General features: G+C 38.7%; 2 protein-coding genes across 6 annotated transcripts in view; one reads left to right on the forward strand and one right to left on the reverse strand.

Annotated features, from left to right (window-relative positions):
* The window catches only part of slc20a2 (solute carrier family 20 member 2), a 56,389-nt gene extending 50,238 nt beyond the window's left edge, over positions 1–6,151 (reverse strand). The window contains exon 1 of one of the 2 annotated variants that reach the window (XM_034117659.1): positions 5,879–6,151. The gene's annotated coding sequence lies outside the window, so the exon portion shown is untranslated. The other variant, XM_034117660.1, reaches the window with a different exon arrangement.
* On the forward strand, positions 1,240–21,548 carry LOC117472467 (probable bifunctional methylenetetrahydrofolate dehydrogenase/cyclohydrolase 2). Of its 4 annotated transcripts, XR_004554934.1 has the most exons (9): positions 11,147–11,341; positions 12,382–12,566; positions 13,235–13,357; positions 13,868–14,020; positions 14,456–14,505; positions 15,774–15,881; positions 18,672–18,764; positions 20,571–20,696; positions 21,092–21,288. XR_004554934.1 is itself a non-coding variant. In XM_034117666.1 (8 exons), exons 2-8 carry the CDS (start codon positions 12,476–12,478, stop codon positions 21,205–21,207), a joined length of 810 nt encoding a protein of 269 aa, XP_033973557.1. In that variant the 5' UTR covers positions 1,240–1,309; positions 12,382–12,475; the 3' UTR covers positions 21,208–21,548. The 4 variants fall into 4 exon arrangements, 3 of the variants coding, with proteins under 3 accessions (XP_033973557.1, XP_033973555.1, XP_033973556.1); XM_034117666.1 differs by lacking the exons at positions 11,147–11,341; positions 14,456–14,505 and adding an exon at positions 1,240–1,309 and having other exon boundaries at positions 21,092–21,548; XM_034117664.1 differs by lacking the exon at positions 14,456–14,505 and having other exon boundaries at positions 21,092–21,548.
* Positions 21,549–22,179: the final 631 nt, after the last annotated feature.

Below are 22,179 nucleotides of genomic sequence, written 5' to 3' on the forward strand. Positions count from 1 at the left end.
ATTGCTTTTGGTTGTAAGATTGCCACTAGACAGGAGTTCCCTGAAACCAGCATACATATATGGTGTAAAAAACCACAAATATCTAAGTGTATAAACACAGCCCCAAGTATTTCATGCATTTAGGCAACTTGGTTCTGGTTAAATACTTGGACAAAACTGAAGCTGTGGTTTTAAAGTCATCTCATTAAGAGCTGAAATGCTCTTGATTCTTTTACCAAGCTTTTACGGTACCCTGGCCCTGAAGCAGTGCTGAAATGTAAGCTTCTTTAAAAGTTAAATGTTAACAGTTTGCTTAAACAACGACAATCATTGCATGCAAACCTTTTCAAACGTTATCAACACATGATCAATGACATGATCGACCAGTTTGGATTGCTTAATCCAAAAGCATGGATTAAGCAATACTCTAACAAGCGTGTACACAAACACACACACCTTGAAGATCCACACACTTTTCTTGCTATCATGTGATGTTTTCATGGCGAAGCATGCCTCAGACATAACAGTGTGATTGTGCTCTGAGGGCGAGGTGGGCCGCGATCAGAGGCAGACTGTTCTCCGCCTGTGACACTGCCAGCCCGGTGCCAACTGTCTTTCCGCCCACAGAGAGACGGACACACCCACTGGCAGAAGGACTGACCTGCACGGGGCCCTACCGTCATGGAAACCATAACCGACTGCATTTCCCATACATTGCTTTTCTCATGACTCAGGTAACTCCAAGGTTATGTCTGCTTAGAAAATGCGAAATCCCTTTAAAATGCTGAACCCAACTTTACTTATAAAAAACATACAATATAAAATAATAATAATCATCAATCAGTTGTGCTAGCAGCTTTCATGTTACGACAGTTGTGGAGTAACCAGATATTAATTCATCTTTAAATTACCTATTTATTATTCAGCTTATCATGTTATCTAAATGTCTACAGCCATGCAGTCAACTCTGTGAGATTGTATGAAGGCATAATGATCCTATGAGGTAAATGCTAACAAGTCTTAGGTTAGCATGCTAATATTTGCCTTTAAGTAATAAACACAAATTACAACTGACGATGGTAGGGATGTCATTGGTTTAGCAGGTATTAGATAATAAACTATTTTCCTACAATGGGACAATAAGAGATATTTCACTCAAAACCCCAAATGTTTTGATAGTGGTGCTAGAGTAGGAAAACAATGGGAAAACTAATGCAGATCTAACTAGGAGCACTCTCTTTTTCAGGATAAAATATAGCAGTCCCCTGAACGGCATTTGAACCAACTGGGACAGGCATTCACGGTATTCAACTTGAGAGGCCAGTCTGAGGTAGGCATGAGACCAAACACAAGTCTGCTAATGGAAAAGTCAGGGGATCATCAAAGTTATTAAGATTCATCCTCTGGGGATCATGCAAGTCTGTACAAAATGTCATCTTAATCCATCCGATAATTGGGGAGATATTTTCGTTTGAACCTTAGTGAGGGACTGCCCGACACTGCCGTTCCTATGGCTATCCCTCAAAATGTCAACAAAACAGAGATCTGTTTTTCTGACAAACAGATCAAAGCTGGAGCTAGACCGATAAATCAGATGATAAGAAACAAGACATTGCAGTGCAAGCAGGGGGAATTAAAAACAGTCTCCATGTCCAAGTGTGTCCATCTGACATCAGCACTGGTCTTAGAGATAGCCATTGGTGTCCAACTATGTCAGAAAATGTATCCAAGATAAATTTAAGATAAGAAAGTAAGATGCTGCAAATCCTAATACTTCAGAATCCAGAAAGAGCATGCATTGTCATTTTTTGTGTGGGATTTCTTACCAAGGATTTCCCTGATTATAAAGATATAACTTCCGATCTGCAACTCACGAAACCCAATAGATCAATGTTGTCGTACCGTTTGTCAAATAGACAAAAGGCACACCAGAGCGAAGCAGGCTGTGAAGTAATGTGGTGTGACCTGCACACTCATGGACGAAATTCTTGTCACGGAGCAAGAGGCCTGAAGTGATTTAACATTGACCTGGAACAAAAGGTGGAGTTAAAATGGTATAAAATTCATAGAAACTAAAATGCCAATGTACTCAGAAAGCATGGCACACCTCGCTAAAAACTGGTCTGACTCTGCTCTCGCAGGATAGTGTTGAACATGAAAACATTACACAATGTACACATACCTCCCTTCCTCCACTGACAACCAGCTTCAACACAGAACTTCCAAAACACACGTTAAAGCCGCCTGACTTATCTGCAGGTTAAATATGCACTGCTCTGTGTTATGAAGCATTTGGCTTTATAGTTGAGCATAAAAGAGAGTCTCTGTTGACGGTGTGGTCCAAGCTGTGGCTGCACCCTGTCGTCAAGGAACTGCCCATTTAGTGTGAATCACTCTGCCTCAATTGTTTTTTTCCCCCAGAAGGATTAACCTCACAAAGAGCAGAGGCCTGTACGACGAAGCCGGTTCAACATAACCTGGATATGTTTGAGCTACCCGGTTTACCTAATCCAAAACAAACGCGCTCTCGCTAAGCGGTCCTACGACGCTGGTTATCAACTCGTTAACTCAAGCCAGCTTTGCCCTATCTAGTTAGGTGCGCGTTCACATGACAGGGGTGGTATTTGGAGCATTCGACCAATCAAAAACATGGACAAGCCTACTGACAGCTCAGCGCGTCGTACTTCCTGAATGAAAAGTCAACTATAATATTAGACAAATATGAAGAAGTTAAACTTTAAACATCCATGACTTAAACACTTTATCCAGGATAAAAGCCACATAGCTGCACCTGCAAGGTGAATACAGCTGGTAAAAGAAAAAGTGTTTGAATGCGTACATTAACAGGTTTATGATATCACCGCCCCGTCTAAGACACGAGTGGATCTGACTTTAATTAAATTTGAATCGAGTGTTTCGTCAACTTAATGTGTTGCTTAAAATAATACTTCTGCATACAGTATGTGACACTGTAAGTGTTGCAAGGCCAGATACGGCTCAAGAAGCTGACTCAAATAAGGAAATAGACCTATATGATACATTATGATGTGATATGATATGAATGATAATGGGACACATCGACGTCTGCACTCACAGTGCCGCGGACTGTACGTAATGTTACTTTGATCCGGTTACTTTTGTTGTGGCAGATATTTAAGTAAGCTTTCTTAACGCTAATGTTATAATAGTCAGATTGCTCTGAAGATGGGAGGTGATATTCTATTCATTTTCACGTTCACACAGTCGGTGATTTTTGCCGGCCGTCTTTCCTGCAACGGCAGTTTAAACTGTATTTCCTTTCTCCTGTAATATGTCTTGATAGCTTTAAACTCCGCACACTGAGCTCTGATTGGTCAGCAGGCGGTGCTTTCACTGAGTTGATCTCTTATCCTGGAACCTAACCTGCTCCGGACCAGGCTAGCCGTTCAGCATAAGTTACCATGGAGATCTAGCCCGCTAAGAAGTGAACCAGCATCGTAGGACCGGAAACCCAGAGTTTTCCCTGAAGTTAGCTCGCTAAGCAAAAATCCGGCTTCATAGTACAGGCCTCAGGTCAAAGTACAGTCAAAATATAACTTGAATGTGCCCCCAACTTTTATGAGAAACCACCTAATTCTCAAGGTGGGGATAGAAAAAATAAGACTTATTCCAAAGAAGGGCAACAATGATATTATTGTTTGTTCCTCTCTGCCAAAGCAGACAGCATCACTGCAGCAACACTTTGTGCATTCACCACACAAGTTAAACGGAAATGTTTCATCAGATTGCTTCAAAATGCTAAACAGCAGTTTAAATTGTATGCAATAACATTTAACAAATCATTTTTTAAGAGTACTACAAAAAGTGTATATAAGTTATAAACATAAGTGAAGAGTTTAAGCAGCTGTTAATTCATTTTAAGTGCCATGCATTATTACTTTTTGATGGATAGATGGGTATATTTTTTTAGAATGAGAGAGGCTGTTGTCATGGTCCCAATCATTGGAGCTGGTCAACAGAAGCCCTGGCTGTGCACTTGTTTGTTCACATCAAGCATATAAGGTGTGTAACAACAGGAAAGTATTCATTAGCCTATCTTATCACGAAAGGGTTCATATCTTTTTTAATAATCTTTATGGCTAGACAAGACACAGCAATCAGTGTTCCTCTTGTTTACGAGGCCCTGCTGTGATGTTACATGTTCTCAGCAAAGCTTTTATGAGAGAAAAACATGTGAGGAAGGAGTGGCAGACCCCAGCATTCTTTCACTTCTTCCGCACTCTTTCTTATCGTAATATGCACATTAATCATTAACTTACAAACTCCATTCTGGCTGCGTGACTTCCCCTGCCTATTAGGCCATAAGATAAGATTTAGGTTTAGTGTCGGGGTTTGTAAAATATAACCAAAATGATATGAACCTTGCATTTGACATATTGATGAAAATAAAAAGGGAGTGAACAGAATAACAGGGACACGTAACAACAAAGTGCAAGCTATCATGCAAGTTATAGCAAATACTGATGTAGTCATGCTAAAACACATCGGTACTGTACACATTTTATGTATTTCTGTTGTATTCTGCTTTATGCTTCTTCTTGTAGAGGGAATTGCTGTATTTGTTTCCAACATCTAAAACAGTAAAAGGCTGCTTAAACATTAATGCAGTATAATAATACCCAGAATAGGCCTTTTTTTGCATGCAGTACTTTTTCATTTCATGTTTTCCTTACAAATGAAATGTCTTTCTTTCATGCATGCATGTTATATTGTATTATATGTTATATTGGTTGTCTTTGCTGGGTCATCAAAGGAAAAGCATTTAACAGGATAGTTCTTGTAAAGTGAGAAAACATCTAGAATTTCAATTTTAAGTGAATTTTCATGACCCAGTAAAATGTTCACAACCTTTTTGACAGTGGTATTTTTTTTTACTGTTTTGTATTTTTTTTCTTGTTGAAAAATAGTTTTCTGTCATGGTGTCAAACTAAAAAAGAAGTTCCCAACCAGTTGGAGGAACAGACTGTACTCTCTGTCCAGATAATTGTCTTGCTTACCAAGCCAGATACATATCTGTAGGTGCATATCAGGTTTTGCATCCATGTGCGTTTTGTGGCTGGCTGCCTACTAACACAATAAGATCATCCACGGTTAAATATCCAACTAGAACACAAATAACGTGACAACAAAAGCTCGAAACTCAGTGAAGTGACCCGAGGCACTTCTGAGATGTTTGGCATAGGCTAGTTCTATAACTTCTTGATTATTTTGTGGGCAATGGGGCGGTAGTGGCAGTGCACATTGCGCATGCCCAGTTGTCGACCCGCCTTGTCGTCAAACAGTGGCTGCTCGGTGCACGGAAAGCTCAACTGAGTGAAATAAACTCGCGTGATTAACAGCGAAGTGATTAGATGCAGGCTGAAAGCCAAGCTCTGAGCAAAGTGCTCGTTGTTCTACAGTTTCCCGCACTGGCGCAGACCGGCGCAGACCGGTGTAGACCACACGAGAGTACATATGTAGTGTTGCTATTGTGATACTATATCGGATGTAGAGTCACACACGTGTAGCAGCTCCATTCACTCGTTGTAGTTGCGTGCAAGCAGTGGCAACAATATCACGAGCACGCCAACACAAAATGCAAATTGAAATGCAACATTTACAACGCTGCCAGTCAACGCTACATGAGTACAAGTGTTCAGACTGCGTGGCTATGAGCTGCATCCTATTTAAATACACAGTCATTTCCTATTTTACGCTGTGTTCTCACTTACCAGGCCCGTTCCTCCTCCGTTAAATGCAGCCCCTCACCGTCTCACCACAAAGAAATGCGCGAGGAAAGTGGCAAAAAAAAGGCTCGAAACCCCGTCGAAGGGAAAAGACACATGGGCAGCGCTTTTTTTGCCAGACAAAATGTACTTACCAACGAAATAGGACACCGCAAGGGGGGGAAATGTGCCGTCCCTCTTCGCCTCCACGCCTCTATCTCTGACTGTATTTTCCCAGAACCGCGCTCTCCGTGGGTAGCGTCGAAAATGTCAAAGATTCCAGCAGTGGAGCCGTCCCCCCGGAATGGTTGCCCTCGGCTCGGACGAGTCATGCGACCATGTTGCCCTGAATTTCGCCTGCTGCTCTCATCCGGGCGTTTAGGGATTGAGCCGTCGTCTCAACAGTGCTCTGGATGACAGCTATGGGATGAAGGAGGGGATAGAGAGAGAGAGTGTGTGTGTGTGTGTGGTCAATCTGTTGAGGGCAGGGTGACACCATAGGGGGAGAGGAAAACACACTAAATACCATTAATGTGATTTGAGAATTATTGCATAATTAAGACTAAGTGTGGAAATTGGAAATAAATACAATCAAAGAAAATGATCATTCTACTTCAATCTAATTATGTATAGATTAATGGTTTAAGAAGATATGATTGAATGCACTTATTATAATAATTCTCACATTGTATTTAATCTAATTTATAAATAAAATAAATATATATTAATGCATTTCCTCCAAACACACATGACAACAAGAAACATAGCACAGTAACTGAGTATACCTTCACATCTCGTTAAAAGAAAACACATTGAGCTGTTTCCTCCCCAGCTGTTTTTAGTGTGGATTTTTGTTATGGTTGAGACGTGCCCATGAAGGAATCCATCTCGTCTTCGCAAGTCTTTGTGGTGGAAAAACTCGGTTATCTCCCCTGACCTTGTAATTGCTCTATGCCTCGGAGGTAAATGCGGTTTTCGTGTGAACATTGTGATCACTCGGTCGATGGGAATATTTGTTCCTAACAGTTTAAATTCAAAAATAGGCTACTTTTTGAAAATGTATAACTATGTAGGAGCACTGTTTGTGGTCTGAGAAATAATTTCCCTTTTCAGTTGTGTAAATGCTTGTAGAGAAATGACTTGCTCCTTTCAGCCAGTGTTTGGGTGGAACAACTGACTGTCACCCACGTCTAGCTCTCCCTGCCTTATTATTCCACAGTGGACCTCACACAGCCATTTACACTTCACAGCCTTAACATATTGCAAAACAAAAACCAAAAGTATTTAGCCTGTTGGCCAATCTCTACATACACTCCCAAATCCAGTAAGTCTTCATCATAATCTTGTGAAAATCTCATGACTTTTTAATTCTCACCCCCAGTCAGAATAACATAGGAATATGTATTCATGATTTATTGGGTTTACAAACATTTAGAAATATTTTCATAGCCTCGAGTTCCCATTCCATCTAGCCCATCCTAACACAAAACACAAAAACATCATGGGTGAGTCATACTAATCTTGACAATGACGGGAAATATTTTCAATAATTGTACAACAATGTCATCAATTACAGGCATATTGCTCATTTCAATTCCCATAGCAGTCCAGAAATGATTGCGTTACTTTATTGCATTTTTTAATTGGGTATAGTGTATTAAAGTTTTCCAACCTCAGATGAAGCATCACCAGAAGTAAAGAAGTATTCAGATATTTGTAAAAGTAAACTAAGAGATATTCACACATAATCTATGCAGTGTTTATTTGAATTTTTCATCAAACAGACATTCATCAGAGCACTTAGGTAAAAGTAGCAATACTTTGGTGCAGAAGTACACAGCCAAAGTACAAGTCCTGCATTTGAAAATATACTTAGATAAATATAAATGTGTATCAGCATCAAAATATAGCCTAACCTACCAAAAGTAAAAGTACTCATTACACAGCAAGGCCTATTTTAAAATGATATACATTTATAGACGAGGGTATAGGGAGAGAAAGAATCTGTTATACCATTGAGTGGCACAATAGTATTTACGTTATATATACATATTATTAACATATTAATTTATGTTTTTATATTTTTAAGATCAAGGTTATACTTGTTAACTTTATACAGACACTACCAAGGATCATCTCAATGGCTGATTCTTATGTCATATACTGTATGTCGTCTTCTCACCGAAGTTTCCATTTTTTTTAAGATTCAATAATCCAAGTTAAAACAGAACATTCAATTTATTTACTTCATTCAGTTGTAGCAACTGAGTTAGGAAGCTTTTGACAGCAGCACATGTTAACCCACTTGTCAACATCTTGTACCTCAGATGTACTGTCTTCTTTTTAACAGTCACACAACAAATATCACAGTTTCATCACAGTTACAGGAAATTGATGCTCTTTGTTCTTGCTTTCCTGGAGTCTTCTCAGACCGTGCTGCTCAGACCATTACAGGAGGTCTGGCTACTCCTGTAATAATTATTGTACAGTCTGTGTTGCTATAATAAACAACAATTAGATCGGAAAATTGTACATCCACTGATGTTTTGCAGCAATTTGCATGCATGTTACTACGTTTTCAGGAGCATTTGATGTACTTTACGCAATCAACCCATGTATTGGCAAACAGTATGTAAAAGCCATCAATTAAGTAAACTGCAGCTTAGCTTTTGTCACAAGGGATAATGAGAACATTCTGTATAAGTCTTGTGTACGGGCAAGCCTGCTGGGTGCAGTGTTTACCACATTTTCCAAATACACTCCCACCACTCAAACAAACTTTTATTCTAACAGTGCCATTTGTACGATAATCTTTATGGCTTCCTCCAATCAACAACTTGCTTTAATGTCAATGATGATGATGTTTTTTTGTTCGAACCTTTGAATGCTTTGTTAAATCTGAATTTTAAGTATGAAAAAAGTTATACGTTTTCTTCTTTTCGCAGGCCTTAATGCCTTTTACAGATACTCTGTTCTTTAACATTTTACCATCAATATGCTGGACCCATTTACATAACCCACTGTACTGTGAGCTAGAGGGTTTAGTCCTTACCATAGTGTTACTTTTCGTACATATCTCCCTTACACTGGTGACTGTAAATAAATCTGGTTCATGTTAGTTTGTGAGCTCACACAGCCACCAATATACAGCAGCGTATATATCACATAAGAGGCAGTTTTTACGGGCATTTGCCTTCACATATCATGTAACACTGAATGTCATGTGATCAAATATTTTGTGTAGACATATATGTTTTTTGGTAATATGTGTATGTGAAGTGTACCAAAACCACATCCCTGTAGTTTACCTCACTATTATAGTGTTTATTTACAACTAACACTTGTTTTTCAGGATAGGGATAAGATTGTGGTCTTAATAAAGATTTAAAAAAACTAAACAATGACATGAAGTATGTTAGATATAAATTCCAGTCCCAAGGGTCAAATTCATGGGCTTTGTGCACCCAGCAAGCACCTTTCTCATAGTTATATGTGAATGTAACTTGTAGCAGAAAGGTGTGTGCAAGTGACATGTCTTCTTGCCCTTATTGTCTACCATGTCCCTATTTTTGTGTTGGTTAAACCAGCAAGTTATAAGATATAATAATAGCCTTTTTATTCTTCATAGCTACAACCTACTTGATGCTTATTTTTACTTGAATTTCAGAAATGATACATTTTAGGATGGACCTTACACATTAAGTTAAGGCCCCAAATATCTGCTGCCCTCTTGTGGCAAAGAGGATGTGTGACCCTGACTGCTTTTTATTTTTGGTTACTACTCTACTGTAATATTTCAATGGCTATGAGGCTATGAATCTGGAAACCAAATCAGAAAGAAGTCATAGACTAAATGTCATTCACAACTTGCCAGACAGGATGCAGGACTCTGGTATAAAGAGATTATCTGCAAACAGAATTTACTATTGTTTTTGTTTACTTACCTTCGTCCATGTTGCAAATTCCACCATGCACTTCAGGAAAGCACAGCTGTTTTTGTTTTTCTGTTTTGTGATGTTTTTCAAGTGTGGCCTAATGAATTAATACTAGCGTATTGTTGTGCAATCCTGTGTTGCATAATGATAATAAATTATCCTTTCTAAAAACATACCACAATTAAATTGCAATGGATATGTGTTAGATAAGCTCTAGGGATGCTGTTCGATGGATTTTGTCACCTTTAGATGCCTTTAGTTTTCCTGTGTTCATGTGAAATTAAAGGTGGGGTATGTAATTTATTTCAGAAACACTTTTTGTTATATTCCATGGAATGCTCTTAACATCCCGATAGCAATGAAAATATTAAATGCTCTGACAATAAATACATACACAAATTTCATCTGTGGAAGCCGTAGCGCTGTAAAAAGCACGACCAATCATTTTCGCCGGCCCGGCTAAAATAACTGGATGGCCTACCTGCCTGTCAGCCTTCCATCTGTGCACAAACTTATATCGTGCCCTCATTGGTTATGTGCGCGTTCGTGTGTGTTGAAGGAGGGGCTCTGTAAGGAAGTGGCAGATTTTTTCCGGTTGTGTATTTTCTAATTCTAGCGCACTCGAGCTGGTTTCTCCAAAATTACCTACCCCACCTTTAAGATGAATGGCAAGCATAGGCCTAGATGACAGTGGTATGAATATCAGAAAGAATGTCAATATTCGTATACCTCAAATAAGGGGCAAACTACTCCATTGTTATACTGACAAACACTCTTTCATTGGTACAATCCCTCTTCCTCATAAAGCAACGTACACGCTCAGCCTTCATTCAGTCATCAGCTATGCGCAGTGATTCTCAAACTTTTTTCAATCATGTACCCCCTTTGAAAAACAAATTCAGCCAAGTACCCCCTGATCAGCGCAAAAACGATTTGTTAGGGGAAAAAAGCCTCTATAAAGAGGTACAGTACAGCCTTGCACCATCAGTGTCTGATTTATTAAAACAACAACATTGTAACTGAGAAACACTTAAATGCTACATTTCAAATGTTTACAATCCATCACTAAATTCATGGCAAACCAATTTTAATATCATGCAATAACACTAAGACGACATTAGTTGCATTGAACTGATCTTTTTAATAAGTTGTACTTGCAATTTAGTGAGAAACATGGGCTTGTGCTTCACTGAGGATCTTCATCTTCTGTCATTCTCACAGGGAGGCAACTGCAGTTATTACACTTCGTGTTTTGAAATATGTGTAACTCTATTAATATAAAACCCACACTGCTCAAACTTCGTTACTTTTCCTAAAATTGGTATATATTATCTGATATATATATTTTTTCATTAACATAAAATAAATCTCACGTACCCCCTGCAGTACTCCAACGTACCCCTAGGGGTCCGCGTACCCCCATTTGAGAACCACTGAGCTATAGTATACAGTCCACATACTGCCCTGCCCCCCCTTCTCCCTCTCGCGCACGCATGCACACACGCGCTACGTACACACGCTCCACGATACACACACAAACATGGCGGCCTCTGTTTCACCGCTACGCTCCTCCTTCAGGATTTGTAGCCCGTTAACGTTACAACATAACTGCTGCAGGGCCAAACTGCGGATGCACAGAAAATGTGAGAGTCAAAGGAGACATCTTCAGCACTCTGCAACGAGGTAAACGTCACTCAGTTTAAAACACCGCTGTTTTTGTATCATTTAATTACCTTGCGGAGGGATGAGCTATGTTTCAGCACCGGTGAAGGCGTGTGTACCGGTCACATGTCGGAGGATGGTGATTGACAGCAAGTTTCACCTTTCACGGTAGAGAGGGCAGGCTTAATGTACTTAAACTGGGGGAGCAAATCCAGGTCTGAATCAAACCAAATATGCCACTAAATGTGTCAGGTATAGCCAACATAACGCTGCTTTCCTGGATGTGGTTAGCTTAACGTAACACCGCTAAGCATCATGTGTGGTGCTGGAGGACGGTTTACTGCAGTCAATGGGAATCAATCATTGCAACGTATCCGCAGTAATTAGACTTAACACTTAGGTCTCTTATCTGCAATAATTAATCCAAAAACAGAATCATAAGTTAACTATAGTAAGATGATAAGAGAACAGTTTTGTTAAATCGTTACTATGGTTACCTACTTTACTGTTACCGTTGGTCAAACCGTTTTTCTTTTCTTTTTTAAATCCTGTAAAACCACAATTACCTACATGTTTTGCCTAAATTAGAAGCATAACATTAAACGTTTCTATCTGCAGTGCTCTGAAATGTTCATTAGCTTAGCCTGGTGAAAAAAACTGAAAATAAACGTTTACAATGTACTAAGTAATACTAGCCTGCAACTGACTGGAACGTTTATATGTATTCATTCATAAACCAATGTTAAACATTTAGGGATGCAATGCATCCTTAGAAGGAAATAAATAAAGTTCAAATGAATTCATCCAATTAATTTACTTTAAACCATATTAAACTCATGGTGGTTCTAGATGAAAAGTCTGAGGAGCCAATAGCATTCATCTTTTAAGGACCACAACTTTGATTAATCGTTCATCAGAAGTCTTGCTGATGAAATGTATAATACTCTGACTTACTGATTAATTGACAAAATGTAACAGCTTCATAAGGAATAATATTATAGATGTCCTGTGATGTGTTAAAGGCTGCTCATTAATTCATGTTTTTATGATGTTCCTCCCAGGCATGCTGCTGTGGTGATTTCGGGGACGGAGTTGGCCCGTCAGCTCCACAGAGAAATCCAGCGTGATGTGGAAGAGCTGGTCGCTCAGGGCAACATGAGACCCCATCTAGGAGTGGTGTTGGTGGGAGACGACCCCGCCAGTCGTACATATGTTAAGAACAAGACCCGGGCAGCCAGTATCCTGGGTATGAGCATTGCATGTATTCCTGAACACTTTATGCATAATGTGTATCATGCAGGTCAAGGAACATTACATATTGCACATCACATTTCATAGGCATGCATGAACATATAGCTACACATGGATAAACACTTTTCAAAAGCAAAATCATTGTAATGTGTAAAGTCACACAACTGCAATCTTTGAACATGGGCTGCTGTTTTAGCTGTGTGAAAAGATCTGCAAGTTCCTTAGTGGCAGCCAAAGGAAAAGTGCTTTAATGCTCTTTTCTTATCTCCTTTAGCATAGGGTACATTAAACCATCCCTTACCAAAGGAAAAGAGATAATGCTGCCCCACAAATCCTTGCAGGAACAACTTACCATTCCACTGTCACTGATGTCCTATAAACTATTGATACAATGAAATTAATTATTCTTTAGAGGTTTAATTTCTCTCTTGGACAGGAATCCTTACTAGATAAAATAGTCAATTTTAAAATGTTGTATGCATCATAAATACAATTCTGTCGCATAGTGCATTCAGATTGTCTTAACACAGCGGTTTATTTCTCCTAATTCCCTATGAATCTCTCCATGACCTCATGACATAATCCAACTAGGTTAAGTAACAGTACATTTTTGACTTTTTGACCACAGCCACGGAGTGTGTGTAATGTGTTGGTGCTCTCCAGGTATTTCCAGTGACACCGTGGTGCGGCCCAGCTCGGTGTCCCAGGAGGAGTTGCTGGAGCTGATTGACAAGATGAACCGGGACTGGAGGGTCAGCGGCCTGTTGGTGCAGCTGCCACTTCCCGGTAAACACAGGCCCCACAGCTGCCTGACATCAAAGTTAAACCGATAAGTCTGTACAGTCCAATTTGCAGTGATTGTGTCTGTATGGTTATTTCCTTTTAGACACATGTGGAAGTTACATGCAAATAGACTTCGATGGCTTTAGTTAAATAAATACATTTCCATTGTAAAAAAAATATAGGTTTTTTTTCTCCCACTTGCCTTGACAATAATGATGATGTTAATTAGGAGAGTTGCTTGCCTTTGAATGACCTTACTTGACCCTGATAGGCCTTTCTAACAACTGACAGGTTGACGTTATTAATCTTTACACTAGAGTTGGCGCTGTTCGAGTAAGAGTGACAGTGAGTTAGCATGGATGAGACAGCGAACCTGTGTGGATTCAGCCATCATTAGTTCCATTATTTGGACCTTTGCTTTTTGGGCTGTGATGAATCTGAATATTTCCCCCAAAAAGCACATAGTCCCAATAAAATAAATAATTACAAATCTCTCGTCCTTCCCCCCTCTAGAGCACATCAATGAGCGAGCAGTTTGTAATGCCATCGCTCCAGAGAAGGATGTGGATGGCTTCCATATTGTGAATATTGGTAAGCTGTGTCTGGACCAGAGATCCATGGTGCCTGCAACACCTGCAGCCGTGTGGGAGATTATCAAAAGAGCAGGTAAACCACTAAAACCTCTTCAGCTCCATTACTCATTCTCCAACTTTATTTGTAATGCTTTTATGTGTAGTGCTTTCAATTGTGTTTTTGTGTTTGTCTTTTTTTACTTTGCTGCAAACAACAAATCCTGTAGTGAGCAATAATGATCTAAATACATGTAAGTTTAATAAAGTTCAACAGCAAGGTTGCATTTAGTTCAACCTTTTTTTCTTATGTCTCAATCATTAAACTATGATAATGAAGCAACATTTATAGTAAAATGACTTTCCTCCCAAAGAGCTTCTTGCATTGTTAGCCCTATTGGTTTTATTTGAATCTTATTCATATTCTGCTAATCAAACCTTAGCACATGTTTGATTCATTCCAACTATAAAGTAAACTCTGGAGGAAAAGAGAGGTGCGAATACATCATCCTGTGCTTTCACATCCCACTAGATGGCGACCAACAATCATTTTCCCCACCTGCACTTCAAATCTGTCCATTGGTAAATGCACTTGATAACTTGAAATAAGCCCATCACCCTTCAAACAACAAGCTGGTTTAATTGAATATTTGTAAACTGACACGAAGTCAACAGTTTATCAGTGAGGACATTTTCATTCTACATGAGGATTTCGAGTCTGACTACTTTGAAATACAAAGAACATTTCAGTATGATAACATTGGCTGCCATTGGCTACAGTATTCCTATGTTGCTTTACCAAACTAACTAGAGGGTTGTTGATCAATTATAAGCAGAGCAGAGCTAAACCTTCATTTAAAAGGTGATTTGTAAAGTTTAGGTTACTGTTGTGGCTGAGAGGCCTGACTGCTGAGTTTTATAGTCTGTCAGTAAAAGTTTAGAAAGCCAGAGTATGTGAGAGCATGTGGAGGGTCCTTGGCGATGTTTGACTGTTTATTTTATGCAGTGTGTATGATGATTGATGATAAGTGCCATGTTTGTAGGTGACAGAGACCCTGAAGGCAGTTTTCTCTACCAGCTATCAGGGATTTTTGCAATTCCCATACCAGACAGGGTTAAAGAATGCTTTTTCTGCTGCCCCTTAAAACATGTATTGAGGATGAGAAGGTGAAGGGTTATTTTTTCGCTCTCTGCGCTTCATAGACACACTTGGCTTTTGGGCCGGAAAGAATGTTGAGATAGCATGTAGAAACAAATAATGTATGTGTATGAATCTTCTTATGGAATTCGATCATCTTTAAGCAATCTTATGTAGACCAAAGAGAAAGGGCCCTTATGCATATTGATGGGGAAGTTGGGATACATTCTAGAAAGAGAACACATAAACTGAAAATCTACATAAAATAATACAATTTCATTCCTACTTCCATCAATTCCTTTTTTTCTTTAGCTGTGTGTTTGTCAACTGACGACACGACTGGACAACATTCATATATTCAGTATAGCCTTTTATGAACCAACTGAAATACCGTCTATTACATGCATACCTGTCCTCCCTCTATCAATCATGTGAATAACTCTGGTGTCGGCTGACAATAGATGTAGTAATTGTTACTGACGCGACTTTGTGGTGCCAGGGCGAAACAATCGCCCCCCCCCGCACGCCTGTTTGATCAGTAAAGGTGAATTGCCGCCCCGGGCTCCCTGGATGTTTTTATTGAATTTCAGTATTTTGTGCCAATAATTTTTTTTTGCCTCTTGCACACTTAAGGTTACCTTTATTTCAAATGACTGAATCAATCCTAATTCATTATCAAAAATTCACTTTCCTGAAAAATGTGTTTCTGCAGGTATTGAGACAGTGGGGAAGAATGTGCTGGTTGCGGGTCGCTCCAAAAATGTTGGAATGCCTATCGCAATGCTGCTGCACACTGATCGCAAGCATGAACGCCCCGGGGGTAAGTGTGTGTATGAGTGTGTCTGTGTGTTTTTATCTTTGTCTGCATGCGAGTCATCAATGCATTGTAAAATGATTTGAGTGCTTCTCTTTGTATGCATATTATATTGCACCATGTTGGCTTTCCCTGAAAGATATTTGACGCTGTTGTCATCAGGAAGTGACCGACAAAAAGTGGATTTTATTTAATCAAACAATAAATACTGAGGCACATCCTGCTGGAGGAGTTCAAACAGGAAAGATCCAGGTGAAGTAAGAGTACTCACAGGGCGAGACTTTTGGCAGACGGATAAAGTGTCCTTATAAGGGTGTGGGAAGGACGGAGAGGATTTGGAAATGTATTGCATTCAATTTGCTTTTTAGATGAAGCAACATCTGTTTGAGCTGTCAAAGTGTAGCAGTATTATCGCTCAAATCAACACAAAGGTGTAAATAACTCAAATAACATTCAAACACAATGTGTAACATTATGTGTAATAACTGCCCTTTACAGATGTCAGGGAAGATTGATTGAAGTTGTCTTACCTGGCGTTGTCTTATAAATCAAAGGAGTGGGCCCCCTAAAAGCAATCTTTGCACACCGCACCTTTCAGAATCAGAATACCTTTATTCGTCCCACAGAGGGGACATTTACATTTGTTACAGCAGAAAAGAGCCAAATACAGCTTAATGTTAACTAAGAAACATGCATCCTGTAACAGTTCTGAAGATATATTTATCAGACATAAAGGTCATTAGACGTGCAGAAACAAAGCTGCAGTCCCCGCTGTCCATCACTTTGAGGGCCCAGTCATTCATTTAGGTAGCTTAGCTGGTGAAAGTGTAAGATCTTAGACCATGCTGATCTCAACCAGCTGGGGTATGTAATGCTTCTGATACATGACGCTATCCTCATTTGTATTTCCCTTTGTTGAGTTTTAAATAGTAAAGAGGAACAGGAAACATGGAAGTAGTGAAAAAGCATTTGAATTAAACATGTTATTATCTTATCTGTGGTCGAACTGTATAATCAATCAGATTTATTAAGAATTAAAGGGAACTCTTGCATAAAAGAGTTCCTATTGAGCTTTTAAACACATTTGCATTTGTATTCTTTAAAGCTTTTACACAGTACGTTTCCAGCGTCCCTTTGAACCTTCTATTCCTAGAAAGACGAGGCTAACTAAATGTGCGGCATCACACGATGACGCAATTACAGAGTCTCAGGTTTAGTGCTTTGACATTTAGGGGACAGTTCCCTTTTGTTTTCTTTCACTCTCTTGCTTACCCACACAGACACACACGCCCACACACGCATCACATAAGGTATGTGTCCTGCAGGTTTGATGTGCTGTGACTTGCCTCTCATTCTTATCTTCCTCGAAGCCCTCTCTGAGCGATCCTCTGCGTCCTGCCCCACACCTTCTCCTGGTCACAGTTCAGTTGTGACTACGCAGGATGTCCTCACATATTTAAGATTGTGATAAGGATTACTTTCGTCATTTTGACTTTCCTCATTGTGTAATTTCTGACTATGTGTCATATACCCCAATACTAATATAATAAACATACTACGATCATTTGTGTAAATTAAATAAAGTATGTACACACTATTTCAATAATCTTTGTATTATCCTGTGCTACTGAGCCATAATCAGAGGTGGGAAGTAACTAAGTACATTTACTCAAAATTGTACTTAAGTACTTAAGATGTTTGTACTCTACTTGAGTATTTCAAATATATGCTATTTTGTACTTCTACTCCACTACAATTCAGAGGTAAATAGTGTACTTTTACTCTACTACATTTATTTTGTACCTTTAGTTACTTTGCAGATTTGGATTAATGATGTGAAATATTATTCACTTAAATCAGACTTTAGTGAAACCTGGAGTACATTTACAATCTACCCTGCAGCATACAAAGTGATTAAAACTAGCTGCAGCTTTACCAGCTGTGATAACACTTTAATGATCAATAAATATAATCAAAACATATAATATATATGATTCTGAAATGGACCAATCTGCAGAATGAGTACTTTTACTTTTGGTACTTTAAGTATATTTGTATGCTTATACTTTTCTGCTTTTACTTGAGTAACATTTTGATTGCAGGACTTTGACTTGTAACAGAATATTCCTACACTCTGGTACTTCTACTTTTACTCAAGTACAAGATGAGTACTTCTCCCACCTCTGGCCAAAACATATATAAAATACTGTTGCTTTTACTTTTCAAGCTTGTAAACACTATGACTATTTTCCATCATACTGTAGCATGCTTCTGTGAATGTGCAGTGGCATCGATCAAGTTATGCATACAACTATTAAAAACAATTATATATTTGTATTCATTTTTTCTCCCTTAATTGTGAAAACTGACAAAAGTAAAAATGCAGTAGCTGCAAATCACCAAGATGTCTTCATCATAATATGTTCAGGTTAAATGTAGTGCGTCTGAAATACTCATCAACAGGTTCTTTAATGTTTAAATGTTACCTAAAATGAAATAATAAAGCTTGTGAGGTTTACGAAATATTGATAAACCTTCAGGAACATATGTGATATATGTTTTTCTGACGTTAGCAGATTTGACTGTAGGCACACCTCAGGAAACCCATAAAAACATGTCATTGTTAGTCAGGATAACTGTCACGTCCACAGATTTCTGAGAGACTGTTTCTTTAATAAGCAAAACGTTCCTGAAGAAAACCCTTCACAAAAAGAGATACGTTTTAAATATAATATGTCACTGCTCTGAGCACTCAATATGTCATTTAATTGGGCAAAAATGTGTGTTTCTTCTCAGGTGATGCCACGGTTACCATCGCCCACAGATGTACACCCAGGGAGCAGCTGAAGGAGCTCACCTGCCTGGCTGACATCATAATAGCAGCTGCAGGTATAACTACAGCCCAGACACCCTGTAATGACACCTTTAACACACATTCCTAATCATTTACAGATTAACAACTGAAGTTAAACATCTAATATGGATATAAGTATTTCAAGTTGATCAATGGCACAAGATCACGCAACTCACAATCATTTGTCATTTAATATTGACTTACAATCTTTCATATCAAAGATGCAAATGTGTAATAGGCTATTCGGACCAAAAGTGAAGACGCATTTGAATTGTCCAACGATTTTTGATCTTGTATTTTTGACCAAAACGATTACCTCTGATGTTTACATGTCCATTATACATGTCCTTTGTATTGTAAGCAGCACTACAGAACAGACATTCGGTTATGGATGAATTATATCATGCAAAATCAAATTTGTCTGAGTAATAACTTTATCTCTGTTTCACTTTCAAATACCTTGGTGAGTTACTAATAAGTGAAACTACTCATGTTGTTTTCCCTCTCGTTGCCTTTGATGTGGGTAATCCAAGTTTAACAAAATATGAATGAAAGCAGGGTGTTGTTGCACACTCTCAAATGTGTCTGGTTGGGAACTTTACATGTGTCAAAAGAGGTTTCAACATGTTGGAATTGCCATACAGGCAATTATATGTGTGTGTGAAAATCATAATAATCAACACTGGAGTTTCTGTATATTTAACTGTTTAACAATTGTGTGTGTGGGTCGCAGCTAGAATGTGAGACAATCAATCTGTGCAGGGCAGGAGTTTCTGTTGAAAGACTGTTAAGTGACTGTGTATGCCTTGGGGGGGGCTGTGTGGCACTTCCTTTGTAATGAATAGGATGTTTCCTGATGACTAAAAGCAGCTCTCGGGGAAGGGCAATTTCTTTTCTTTTCATCCAACTGTCAGGGTGGACCTTTGGAAAAAAGGGACTGCATTTACGCTGCACTGTATGATTAAGTGAACTGCAGCATATCTGTCGACACCTGTTTTTATGTCACTGGGAAATTCATATGCACTTTATATTGTTGATAATCGACTGAGCGTTTGGGATTTAATTATTTTAATTGGACATTATACTCGGGGTGTGGTTTACATTAACGTGTCAATAAGCTCCAGCGATGTCCGCATGCTAAATACAGTATGAGTATTCTCACATTTGGTACTTAATTGTTATTTGACTCAGACATGATTCTATTGCAGAAGAGCTATAATTACAGTCTGTCTGGCAGCCAACTTGAAAGTGACCAAAATAAATACATAAGGTTTAATTATTTCCTTCCTCTTAGACAGCCAGCTGAGGTATCGTCTTATTCTGCTGTGCTGACTTTCAGGTCCAAGATAAAGTAGTAATTTGTCCCAAAGAGCCTGTGATTAAAAGGAGATGACAGCAGAAAGGAATCCACTTGCTGTTTAATAAACTGGCACAGCTTGTATCTCTGTCCCAACATCGGTTATTTACATTTGTATAGGAATGTCAGGTGAGGAGGGTGGGTCCTTGTCTTGAAGGGGGGCTGAAATCTTCTCTCAAGATCTAAATGATTTTGAATGATACTTTGCTTACAAACTGCATATCAAATGATTTGTGTTCAAATAGATTACCACAAAACCCATCTCCAGGAATGTTCAATGCACAGAGAGGGGGGAGGAATGAGGGTAAGGTAGGGTAATGAGTAAGGGTAGCGCAGAGAGGCATGATGTGTCCATGGGTTGCACTAGCTGACGTTCTCATTGCAATGTAATGTTGCGATTAACATCATTTTTCTTTGGAACATCTAGTTAAGTCACCTTGTGTCTGGTAACTGTTAACCCCCCCGTTGGTCGCTGTGTGTCCAGGTGTTCCCAGGCTGATCACAGCAGATATGGTGAAAGAGGGCGCCGCTGTCATTGACGTGGGCATAAACCGCGTTCTGGACCCAAAAACGGGGAAACTCCGGCTCGTTGGTGACGTGGACTTTGAGGGTAAGCGATCCAAACGTTAAGTTGAATTTCTTCAGAAAATGGTGACTAAAGCTGCTACCTTTACATAATTTGGTATCAGTTTTGTTCATATGGGGACAGAAAGCCAAATTGTTTAGCAAACTGTTTTTTATAACAATTAAGACCGATATCATACGTTGGCAACCATTTCTATTATTTTGAATTTTCGCTCTATTTGTTTCATTTGTTGTGCCTCTGATAATATCCAGGCTCCCCACAGTACTGCTAATTGAAATGACCTCACAGGCTTCTGGTGATAGATAAAAATAGTATTGTTAGGTTTACTGTAAGCAATGTTGAATACGTTGTTAAACATATATTTACCTGTTAATCTTAGCTCTGGTTCTTGGAAGTAACTCATTTGGTTTGCCTTGCAGGAGTGAAGGAGAAGGCAGCCTTCATCACACCTGTTCCCGGAGGCGTGGGTCCGATGACCGTCGCCATGCTGATGAAGAACACTGTGACCGCTGCCAGAAACGCACTGATGCATTAAACACACACACTTGTTTTATTGAATGATCTGTAGTACAAACAGTGTACAACTATATACACATACATTGATTCATTTAGGTTTACACACACTTTACCATCAAACACACTTTTATTTAAATGCATAAACTAAAGACTCCATACCTGCTGGGAAACTTACTTGATATGTACTTTGTCTATATTTTGGATTTGTTCATTTATTTGGGTTATTTATTTCAGAGTTCACTTTTTAAGATTTAAGATTAATATTTTTTCTACTGAAGTTGTTTTGGTTCATTTTTGAACATTCCAGATTCCCTGGAAAAGGAATATTAAATGAAAAACAATGCAGTGCCAGTACTACAATCTCTGTCTTTATTTTCTGATTCACAGATGCCCTTTTTTGACATGTTGCCTTTAATGGAGAGTGAACTCTTCAGAAAGAGAGAAGTTTGACATGCAACACAGATCCTGGAATCAAACCAGAGACATTGTGAACATGAGGTATTAAATACAAGATCTAATGATTTCTACTTCGGTTCACAAAGTCATTTTACTGATAGAAGAAATGTTATGCATCGAAATAAGTCAAAGTAAAGTGAGGCACCCTTTAGAAAGGGTTTATACAGTCAGTGTAATCAATTACTTTAGTAATATTAATACACATTTATAGCACTTTATATATTGGGTATGAACATTCAGAAACAACTTCTGGCTTTAATCTATTGGTGTTTGTTCTATCTGAGCTATGTTCATTTGTTACAATACATTCCTTGCTATTGTAAGGAATGATATTTACCTGATTATGTATGTTGAATTTCTCACGTTTATCACTTTTAATTGGGAATTTATTTTAATAATAAGGCATAAAGCTTGGCTAGCTGTTTATCCATTAGTGACATTTAAAATAGTACACATTTGGAGATGCAGTACATACAGTCTTAAGTTTATATTAATGGCGTATGACTAATCTAAAAACATTAGCTGGTGATTTATT

This window comes from Trematomus bernacchii, unplaced genomic scaffold (assembly GCF_902827165.1).
Source record: "Trematomus bernacchii unplaced genomic scaffold, fTreBer1.1, whole genome shotgun sequence".
Lineage (NCBI taxonomy): Eukaryota > Metazoa > Chordata > Actinopteri > Perciformes > Nototheniidae > Trematomus > Trematomus bernacchii.